This window comes from Rhinolophus hipposideros (genome assembly GCF_964194185.1).
Source record: "Rhinolophus hipposideros genome assembly, chromosome: 4".
NCBI classification, from domain to species: Eukaryota; Metazoa; Chordata; class Mammalia; order Chiroptera; family Rhinolophidae; genus Rhinolophus; species Rhinolophus hipposideros.
In genome coordinates this window covers 65,193,514-65,205,525 of record NC_138050.1, presented here as the reverse complement: position 1 = coordinate 65,205,525, position 12,012 = coordinate 65,193,514, and the positions used below count along the sequence as shown (strand labels likewise).

General features: G+C 35.9%; 1 protein-coding gene across 1 annotated transcript in view; it reads right to left on the bottom strand.

Moving 5' to 3' along the window:
• The window catches only part of UGGT2 (UDP-glucose glycoprotein glucosyltransferase 2), a 147,788-nt gene that overhangs the window by 51,200 nt on the left and 84,576 nt on the right, over positions 1-12,012 (bottom strand). Inside the window, exons 21-23 of the mRNA XM_081047050.1 lie at positions 10,658-10,864; positions 6,737-6,868; positions 669-793 (exon numbers count right to left, since the gene is read on the bottom strand). Of these exons, the coding sequence (XP_080903176.1) occupies positions 669-793; positions 6,737-6,868; positions 10,658-10,864 (464 nt within the window). The remainder of the gene's footprint in view (positions 1-668; positions 794-6,736; positions 6,869-10,657; positions 10,865-12,012) is intronic.

Below are 12,012 nucleotides of genomic sequence, written 5' to 3'. Positions count from 1 at the left end.
TATAAATTCAAAGAAATTCCCACAAAACTTCCAGGAGGGTTTTTGGTAGAAATTGTTATAGTGGTCCTAATCATATTTACACTGAAAATCAAATAGCAAAAAACAGTCAAGACAATTTTGAAGAAGAGGCAAAAGGGGGACTTTTCCCTATCTGATATAAAAATTTATTATAAAGTTGTGATAGCTGGAGTGTGGGATTGTCATGAGGCAATAGACCACTGGAACAGTATAACGATCCAAGAAGAATTAAAAATATAAACACACACAGAAAACCAAAATTGTAAAACTTTTAGAAGAAAATAGAGTACCTTTATAACTCAGATTAAGGAAAATTCTTATACATTCTACACACACACACACACACACACACACACACACACACACTCCCTCACACAGATCAAAGACAAACTAAAGGGAAAAACCCTGATAATATTTTTGTATGTGATAAAATTTTACAATAACAAAGTAAATAGCCAAGCCACAGATTGAAATATACTTGGTGGTAGAGAGTAAACGGATGTCTTTTATTATTTCTTTATACTCCCTATATATTTTTTATTATATCTTAACTTGTGCATATATTTGAAACATTTTCTAATCTTAAAAAGAAATTAGATGGAAAACACCAAACTCCAAAATGAACTGGTCTTATGATTTTAAATACTTACTCTTTTGAGTTCATTGCCATATTTTCAACAATGTCTTTAATTTCTTCTACTAAATCAGTAAATGTTATCTTTTCCAACAAGTAGAAATCTTCTGCATAGAAATTTTCATCTAAGGGTCCTAAGAACTTGAAATAAAAGCAATTACTGTATCTTCTAGAAGATACCCATGGGAACAAGAATTTTCTAATGAAATATTTCTTTAAGCTAAAACTGACTAGAGACTAAACATACCGTGTTTCCCCGAAAATGAGACCTAACCGGAAAATAAGCCCTAGCATGATTTTTCAGGATGACATCCCCTGACAATAAGCCCTAATGAACCTTTTGGAGCAAACCTTAATATAAGACCCAGTCTTATTTTCGGGGTACACAGTGCGTAACTTCTCAGGATGGCTATTTTATCACAACCACCACCCACTCTACTGCCACTAACATTTGCTGAGGAAACTAATACATGTAATCATCATAATATTATGAACACAAGCCCTGATATAGAAGAAGGTGGGCTTGAGATAGTCTTATGCATTAAATAATTCCACTTAAAGAGACCAGAATGAAATGGGTGCAGATTTTCTCACATCCTCTTCATCTGCTTCTACAACTAATAATTTCTAAAAATTAATGAAATGTAGTTCTTGAATCTTGTTTGCTCATATCACAGGTGATATTAGCTGGAATATTGGCATTGTAGCTAAACAAAAATCATGTTTTACCTTAAACATAAAACATGGCTCTTATAAATGAAAAAAAAAGCCTATCATCAACAAGACAAATAGCAACAAGTGTTGGAGAGGCTGTGGAGAAAAAGGAACTCTCATACACTGTTGGTGGGAATGCAGACTGGTGCAGCCGCTATGGAAGGCAGTGTGGAGGTTCCTCAAAAAAATAATAGAATTAGCATATGACCCAGCAATCCCTCTCCTGGGTATCTACCCAAAAAATCTGAAAACATTTATCCATAAAGACACGTGTGCTCCAATGTTCATTGCAGCTTTGTTTACGGTGGCCAAGACATGGAAACAACCAAAATGTCCTTCGATAGATGAATGGATAAAGAAATTGTGGTATATATACACAATGGAATACTATTCGGCGTTAAGGAAAGATGATATAGGAACATTTGTGACAACATGGATGGATCTTGAGAGTATAATGCTAAGCGAAGTAAGTCAGACAGAAAAAGCAGAGAACCCTATGATTTCACTGATATGTGGTATATAAACGCAAAACAACAAAAGAACAAGACAGACAAATGAGAAACAAAAACTCATAGACACAGACAATAGTTTAGTGGTTACCAGAGGGTAAGGGGAGTGGGGGGAGGGAGATGAGGGTAACGGGGATCAAATATATGGTGATGGAAGGAGAACTGACTCTGGGTGGTGAACACACAATGGGATTTATAGATGATGTAATACAGAATTGTACACCTGAAATCTATGTAACTTTATTAACAATTGTCACCCCAATAAACTTTAAAAAAAAAAACAGAAAAAAGGGCACTATAAAACTAAAAGTACACATTTATTGCCTTAAGATTTGATATTATTTTTAAGGTAACTTTGAAAGCTCTTTCAAAGTTATACTTTTTGGATCATGACTAGGAGTGGCCTGGAAAATAGTTGAATTTTATCTGTATCACCTCTAGTGACTTGAGCAATTTTGTTAATAGATCACTATAAGGAAATAAATTATTTTCTTTAAAAATTAACAAGATGGTTACTTTCGCTGATTAAATTCACTAGAGAACAGACTTTTCTTCACCTATGTAAGTCCAGCATCAAATAGCTAGGAGAAAAATGATTCTTCTGTGTCTTAGTTCTTCTATTTCAAGTGGAATATAGTATCTGTAGAACAAAGTAACTTAAATAGTAAAAAATCACATTATGTCCAAGTTGGGAAAAGGAACATGGAACTTAAAAATCATGCAATGGTACAATTAAACTATCTCATGCTAAATCTTTTTTACAGCATTTTGGAAATGTGATTTTCCAGTTATACAGAATAACTGCTATAAGAGAAATGCATTACCTCCTAACAGCTCATTAAAATTTTAGAAAACTCTTGTTACAATGCTCATCCACATATTGAGGTAAAAATCTCTCTCCACCCATGAAGTTTGATCAGCTGGCTTTGATTCTATTCTGACTTATGGAGTATAACACAAATCAAGTCTACAAATGTACCCACTGTTTCCCATGACAGCCTTCAAATATTTAAAATCAGGAGTTAATATTTACTAAAATTTACTCTGTGTCTGTGGCTGTTCTATGTGCTTTACGTATAAAAGTATATTTAATCTGACAACTCTGTAAACTAGATTATTACCATTCCGATTGTACAAACGAAGAAACCAAGTTTAATAGAGGTCATGTAATTAATGGTACAACTGGAATTTGAATACAGATTTGTCTGGCCTAAAAAAAACCCAAAAAGGTCTTGCTTGTTTCCCTACTCTTCTACTTCATGTCTTTCAGCAATTTGTAAATATGTAGTATGATAAAAATAAATTTATTATAATTATAGCAATGGCATTATTTAGGGTTTTATTTGATATTAAAATATGTAAGCTTCATTCTTTGGCATGCAATAAAAAAGCATTATTGTTGATTGGCAGATGGAAGGGTGGTTGCGGGGCTGGGTGAAAAAGGTGAAGGGATTAAGAAGTACAAATTGGCACTTACAGAATAGTCACAAGGATGTAAAGTACAGCTTAGAGAACAGAGTGAATAATATTGTAATAACTATATATGGTGTTGGGTAGGTACTCGATTTATTGGGGAGAGCACTTCAGAAATTACAGAAATCCCTAACCATGCTGAAACTAATACTGAATGTCAACTGTAATAGAAGAATAAAAAAATTAAAATTAAAAAAAGTATCATTGTTCCCCAGTTTTGATCATGCATAAACAATTTTAACTTTGATTATCTTCCAATTCAAATGTAAACATCTGGACAGGTTCAGAATGAAGATTGATTCTAAAATGTCAGAATTATTTCAAGCGTTAAACTACTTGATTCAGAATGATAAGTACCTGCTAGGATTGCTGGGATTGATGTGCTTTACCGCACTACTCTGCGTAAAAGCTGAGTATTACATTATAGCTCACAAACCATGGTACTGATTTTTGGATATATTATATTTTTGTATTCAAACCACAGTTGTACAAATAAAAGGATAATCAAAATTACAATTTTCTATTAAACAACACAAAACATCAACATAATTTAACATAATACTACCTCCGGCCCCAATCTCTCCCCAGAATTCAAGTCATATGTTTAACTGCCGACTCAACAAGCCTACTTGGAGGTCCGTAACTGAACAAAGAATTCTTGAATATGTCCAGAACTGAACTGTCTTACCCTTTCCACTTCTGCAATCTTCCTCATCTGAATACACAACAACTCCATTCTGCTAGTTCCACATCCCACATCAGGTCTGTCAGAAATTCCTGTTCATTCTTCCTCCAAAATATATCCCACATCTACTTTTCACTACTTGCCCTATAGCCATTCTGGTCCAAGCCATCATCATCTCTCACTCGGACTCCTGCACTATCCCTACCGGTTTCCTGACCCCCTACAGTCTATTCTCAATGTAATCGCCACTAGAGATCCAAAAGAAACATAGGCCAGATCACGTCAGTCCCCTGTCCAGAACTACCGTGTTTCCCCGAATATAAGACCGGGTCTTATATTAATTTTTTCTCCAAAAGACGCATTAGGGCTTATGTTCAGGGGATGTCATTGTGAAAAATCATGCTAGGGCTTAGGTTAGGTCTTATTTTTGGGGAAACACAGTATGAGCTTCAAACCTCATTCAGAGTACGGCAGGAATCCGTAAACTGCCTATAAAACCCCACTGACTTGCCCCCCAGAGACTTCTGACCTTCTCTCCTGAATAGTCTCGTGCAGGCTATTCCTAGAGCACACACACATGATCTCATATCAGAACCTTTATAATCACTGTTCCCTCTACCCACAACATTCCTCTTCCAGATATTCGACATGGCTTACTCCCTCACCGCCATTGGTTCTCGGTCCAAATGACATCTTATCTGTAAGGATGCTATTTACCCACTAAAATGTAAACTCCAAATTTGTTGAAAACATATTTGTTTACCACTGTACTCTCCGAATCTAGGAGAATGTTTGGTTCACAGCAGGTGAGAAATTAATATCTGAATATTTTGTCACTTTCAAGAAAAATGAGAATAGTTCTAGGAGAAATAAGTTGAACATAACTCTAATACTTGTTACCACTAATATTGATAAAAAACATATGAATTATATTAAACAATGACAAAGAAAACACAGGGTAGCTTTTCCATAATGTATAATCAAAAGATGAAGTACTAGAAATAGCTGGTATAATTTTTTTTCTCTTATTTCTTAAAATGTCTGACAGAGCCAAAGGTAGCCATCTACTTTAAAACTGTTCTAAAAAGCTGTATTTCCTCCCAAAGCAATTGTTAGAGAGAAAGAGCAATGCCACTTCTGGGCTTTCACATAGCTATCAAAATACTTTATATTACTGTAATAATAAAGGCAACCATTGTCACCAATTTGTAAAATAGTACTGTACATAGATGAGCCTGAGTCTAACTACCTTTAGGAGATAATGCAATTAGTCAGCTCAAAAACTGTTAACACTGAAGCAGATCTATTTGACCTGTGAAAGCTTCAGGAAGTTGGTTTCTCATTATTCTCCAATTCCTATTATTTATAGATTCAGATAAGAAAAAGTAAATAAGCTTAATTTTAATGGAATGATGACATGGGAATAAAACATGCAGGTAAACAGAGCTCATAAAAACGCAGAAAATAAAGAAAACATTAAGAGTGTATCAGAGCTTTGAAGATGATTTAGGTAGATGTAATTTGACAGTTGAAGCAGAGATATGTAAAACACAATGCATTAGTTGATTTCTTAATAAATCTAAGCATCAGATTCAATTTTTTAAAACTTAAATCATTCCTGAGAAATAAAACCAGACTATCATATTAAAAAACATTAATAAATGGGCATTATCCACCAATTTTTTGTGTCTATAAAGACTCTCTAATCAGAAAAGTGTGATGCACTAAGAAAAAAAAGTGATATAAAAATATAAAATAATATATAATTACTATTATTAAAAAATAGTTTTGTAGTGTAGAAAAAAGAGTTATAAGGTAAAACAAACTATTAATAAATTTTATTAGGATGGTGGGAGTGATGTTTTCTTATAGATTTTTAAAGGTTATATTAATAAATACTGCTTTATACTTCAATACAAAAATATCATGCTGTTATTAAACAATCAATTGCAGAGAAAGCTACGAGATTAAAATGCCACAATGTACTTTCTTCATTAAGTGTAACAGGGGTTCTCAATCACAATGTTGTAATGTGTATTAATTTTTATTTGTTTGTTTGTTTTTTTAATTTTATTGGGGAACAATGTGTTTCTCCAGGGCCCCTCAGCTCCAAGTCGTTGTCCTTCATTCTTGTGGAGGGCGCAGCTCAGCTCCAAGTCCAGTCTCCGTTTTTAATCTTTAGTTGCAGGGAGCACAGCCCACCATCCCACGTGGGAATTGAATCGGCAACCTTGTTGTCGAGAGCTCCCGCTCTAACCAACTGAGCCATCTGGCTGCCCCTCTGGAAGTTCAGCGGCAGCTCATTGTTCAATCTAGTTGTGGAGGGCGCAGCTCACTGGCCCATGTGGGAATCGAACTGGCAACCCTGTTGTTCAGAGCTCCTGCTCTAACCAACTGAGCCATCTGGCCACTCCTAACTTGTTTATTCTAAACCCATATTTGAATAAAATAAGTTATTCCCACAAGAATATTCTTCCTTACCCGCATTCAATGTTCTCATCAGTGGGGGAAGGGATGAAGTGACAGGTACTGTGCCATAAACCAAAACTCTCAGCGCCCATTTTACTTAAGGTGAGACCTGTCTGCTGTGTCTAGTGTGTGAGCATGCATGTGTTTTATCAGGTGTGTTGTGACAGAAAAAGCTTTGAGACCCCTGTATCACAGTATCATTGAAAAAAATGAGCAATTGCTTTTCTTACTTACTTTCCCATTGCTGACAATACCGATTTCTCCAGGACGCAATTTAAGTACATCTTGACAGAACAGCTGGTGAGTTCGAAAAATATTCACTCCAATGGTATTATATTTCTTCTCAAAAGCATTCTTATCCATCCCCTAAAGTATGCGAATAATGAAAAAAAAATAAGAAAACAGTCAATACTATATTATTTTCTTAATAAAGGCTACTTTAATATATTAGTGTAAAATTTAAATTATACTAAATTACGATTTGAAGAAGTACTATTTTCTTCTGAAACCACATTTTTTTAAAAAAGAATCTTTGTTTGCCAAGTCAATTATATTATTTGTACTTCTTGCTATAAGTATATAAAGTTTGCTATTCGTTCTTTGAGAATTTCAGGTAGATTACTGATTAGTAAAATGCTAGGGAACACCAATTTAAATAAAACATTCAAGAAATGACATAAAATGTTTATTAAATTCTGAACTCAGTACCTCCATTTTGGTGCACTCAATAAAAATAGTGTTTAAAACAGAATAACTTATTTCACCCCGTTATACCAACCCTACAAAACAATTTAGTAATAGTGCATTTAATTTCTGAAATACAAAAGCAACCCATGGTCAGAGTCGAAAAATATATGGATACTCACAGAAAAATAAACCATGAATAAGTTCCTTACACCTTCGTACTAAGACAAACTTCTCCGTATCAGTATTTGTCAAACTTTAATGTGCATACAAATCACCTTGGTGTCTTGTTAAAATGTAGTTTTTCCTTCAGCAGATCAGAGTGGGGACTTAAATTCTGAACTTCTAACAAGCTTGCGGGTGCTCCTGTGATGCTAGAACTGTTCCCCCTGTGCTGGCCAATAGGTAGCCACAGCCACAAATGGTTACTGAGCACTTGACATGTGGCAGGCATGACTGAGGAAGTGAATTTCAAATTTAATTGAAAGTTTAAAATAGCCACATGTAGCCAGTGACTACAGTATTGGACAGTGTAGCCCTAGATCTTCCTTACTTCTAAAATCTCCATCTCACTCGGCCCCTCTCTGACCACAAGTCCTGACCTTCCAGCTCATTCATTCCAGTCTCGTCAAACCAGCCATTACTCAACACTCTCAGTCCGCTGACAATTCCACTTATTTTTGGTCTATCATACTTCCCCATATTATAATTTTCCTCCCCAACAAGTTATACCTGAGTCCTTTACTATAATATCAACCTTCTAGGCTCAGCTCCCTTGAATGATTCCCCTCAGTTATATTCACCTGGCAAAACCTCAATTCTGGTTAAACACAATTCTGCTTTCTCTGAAACTGGACCCAAGCAGTGTTAATAAAGCTGGAGAAAAACATGCAACCAAAGCTGATCTAACTTTCAACTTATGGTCATTAACCTCAAGTGGGCCCTCAGAAATCTTCCCACACTAATGTATTGAATTCACTTTCTCACTCTCAGAATAGAAAAATATTTGATATTTTCTCCTCTTTCCTCAAACCTCTAGTAACACTCACTCCCACTCTAACATAGCTAATGACCTTTCTTTTCAAAATGAAAGCAATCAGAAGTTAAGTATCTTGCTACCACAAAATAAGTCTACCCTTCTGCATCTGTACCCATATATTCTGCCTTTCTTCTGGTTAAAATGGATGAACAATTTCTTAAGACCAACACTGAATCCAACACCTCTTATCTACTCAAGAACTTTGGTCCTACTTTGCTTCCCTCCATCTATACCATCCTTTTTGGTTGTTGGGATGAATTGTTTCTATTAACACACAAAAAAGTGACATCTCCCAAATTTAGAAATCCTTCCTTGACCTCAAGTCCTATTCTGGCTACAGAACATTACTCTGTTCCCCACATAAGAAAATTCTTTAAAAAAACTATATGTGCTGCCTCTATTTCCTGATTTCCCATTTTTCTCTTCAATTTAATTACTTTTATGCTTATCACTCCACTGAAACTGTTATTATCAAAGCCACCAATGATCACCTTAACAAATAAAATGATCAATTATGAAGCCGGATTTCAGGATCATCTGGCATAGGTGATCATTCCCCTCCTTGGAATACTTTCTCCATTGGCTTCCAGAACACCATACTCGCCTGGTTATCTTCCCAACTCACTGGCTGTTCCATCTGTCTCCTTTACTGGATCATCCTTTTGTGTTTCTCTACATTTTGGAAAGTTCCTTGGCTCAACTTTCTGTCCCTCTGTTCTCCACCTCACTCTTACTTCTGAGATATCTCATCCAGTTTCATAGCTGGAAATTCTATAATGTTGATGACCCTCAATTTGACTTTCAAAAAAAAAAAGCCCCCCATTGATTTCTACACCCATTTACTCAATTGTCAACCCAATATCCCCACTTGAAAGTCCAACAGGCATCTCCAACTTAACACGTACAACTTAGACCTATGTGTCCAAAATCTTCTCATCTTAAAAAAGACACCACTAGCTGTTCAAGCCAAAATCCTGTAATATGATCTTCACATGTCATATACAACTGATCAGCTAATCCTGTTGACCATAGTTACAACAAATATTATGTATCAATCCTTTTACCATCTCCACCACTGCTATCTAGTCTAAGACACCATTATTTCTTGCCTATATTATTTTAATAGAATTCCACTTATCCTATTTCCACTCCTACGTACCTACTATCAAATCTTCACATGGCATCCAGAGTCATGTTTTTAAAGATTGTTCGCCTCTTTCCATTATATTCAGAAAAAATTTCAGTTCCTTACTATGGCCTACGAGTGTTTGAAATCTCTGGGGTTGTTTCTGACCTCACATCTTCATACTCCACATCTCTCTCTTTATTGTGGTCATAATGATCTTCTGCCTACACCTCAAACCTGTCAAGACTGTCTCTGTGTCAGGCCTTCAGATTTGCTCTGTTCCTGAACCTGATACATTCTTCTCACAGACTTTCTCATTTCCTTCAGCGCTCTGCTCAGGCATAAGCTCTTCAGAAATACCTTCCATGACCACTCCAGCTAAAAAAGCATTCCTTAGACTACCTGCTCTCTCATGTTTCTTTATTCTTCCAATACCACTTACTTTGTCTTTCCCACTACCATGTAAGCTCCACAAGAGCAGGGACTCTATCTGCCTTGTTCACAAGTATGTGTATCTTCCATTGTCTGGGAGACAATAAATATTTTTTGAATGAATTAGTGAATGCTTCTTTCAGAAGATCATCTTCTATCTTTGAAATTTTGCTTGCATTGGACTCCTTCAGTGAAATACCTGAGGATTTTAACACCTAATTCTTCACTTAAGAACATATCCTAACTAGAAAGTTATCAACTTCAAGAACCATGAAGTAAGTAGTAGTCGAAATATATGAAATTTGATTTGTTAAATGCCTCTATGCAAAATCCTATCTTTTTTTTAAAAGATTTTATTGGGGAAGGGGAACAGGACTTTACTGGGGAACAGTGTGTACTTCCAGGACTTTTTTTTTTCCAAGTCAAGTTGTTGTCCTTTCAATCCTAGTTGTGGAGGGTGCCGTTCAGCTTCACGTTGTTGTCCTTTCAGTCTTAGTTGTGGAGGGTGCAGCTCAGCTCCATGTCCAGTTGCTGTTGCTAGTTGCAGGGGGCGCAGCCCACCATCCCTTGCAGGACTTGAGGAATTGAACTGGCAACCTTGTGATTGAGAGCCCACTGGCCCATGTGGGAATCGAACCGGCAGCCTTCGGAGTTAGGAGCATGGAGCTCTAACCGCCTGAGCCACTGGGCCGGCCCTCAAAATCCTATCATTTAACATCTATCTTTTCCCATTCAAAGGGATATTTATTCCCAAATGATTATGCTTATTAACTGATGTTTTTCAATAACATATCTCCAAGCACATTAACTTATTACACTTTTGAAATACATGTATGAAACACATACTTATTATTTCAAACAAACAACTACTGACCTTAGTAAGGAATGTTTTAATTTTCTCTCCAGAGTAAATAGCCGTAGCAGTTTCTTCCTTTGCCAGTTTCCCGAGAAAGTTTCGTAAAGAGCTGTTTTTCTGTGTAAGAAAAGCTGCCAAAATTCCTCTAGAAATAGCTGTGTTCTCTTCATTTATTTTTGATGTAGGATTAAAAATAACCCCCAACCGACTATGAAAACTTGTTTTCTGCAAAACACATTTATAGGTGATAAAGATCTGTAGCTTACATACCTTTTTACAGTTGAACTTTTTTTCTTTCCAATCAAGTTTACTTTACTATGTAGCATCTTTCACTGTCAAAGTCTATGTTGACTGTATTGAATGTGGCTTATAACTGAAATAGCCTGAAAATAATCATTTTAGTAACTGTAATTGCTTCACCTCTTTGCATAACAATTGTTTTCTAATGCTTCTTCTTGTGTACTTATGTATGTGAAGTAACACGCACAAAAAATACAAAACAAAAAGGTAGAGCTCAGCAAATTAATCCATAAAACTACCACGTAGGTCAAGAAATAGAGCACTGTTAGAGACCTCTCTCATTTCCCCTGCCAAGTCCTACATCCTCCCACTTTTCTAAAGACAACCACAATCCTGCCACTTAGAGTAATAACATTCTTGCTTTCTTTATAGTTTATCATCTAAGCTTGTGTTGCTAAACATCTCATCCATTTTCAACTTCATATAAATGTGATCATATAGTATGTATGAGGTGTGATCAAACAATACAGTGAATATTTAAATTAAAAAATCTATTACAGTAAAAGACATGTTGCCATTAATCCCCCTCAAAATACTCTCACTGGCTTCAAACACACTTCTCCTATTGTTCTTGCCCGTCTCTGAAGCAGTTTTGGAAGTCCTCTTCCGTGAGTGTCTTTGTGTTGTAGTGGCTGCCTCGATGTCTGGAATCGATTCAAAATGTTTACTGTTCACGGTCATTTTGACTTTGGGGAAGAGCCAGAAGTCACATGGTGCCAGATCTGGTGAATAAGGTGGATGAGGACACCTGGTAACGTTTTCATTTGACAAAAATTGATGGAAACGATGTGTGACACGAGCATTGTCATGATGGAGGATGAAGTAAAGACACTCATGAAAGCAGACTTCCAGAAGTGCTTCAGAAAGTGGCAAGAATGATGGGATAAGTGCATTCAAAACAAAGGGGAGTATTTTGAGGGGGATTAATGGTAATGTGTCTTTTACTGTAATAATTTTTTTATTTAAACATTCACCATATTGTTTGATCACACCTTGTATTCTTTTGTACTCTCTTTCCACTCCACATAATGGCTGAAATTCATCAACATTGTTTTGTGTAGCTGCAGTTACTT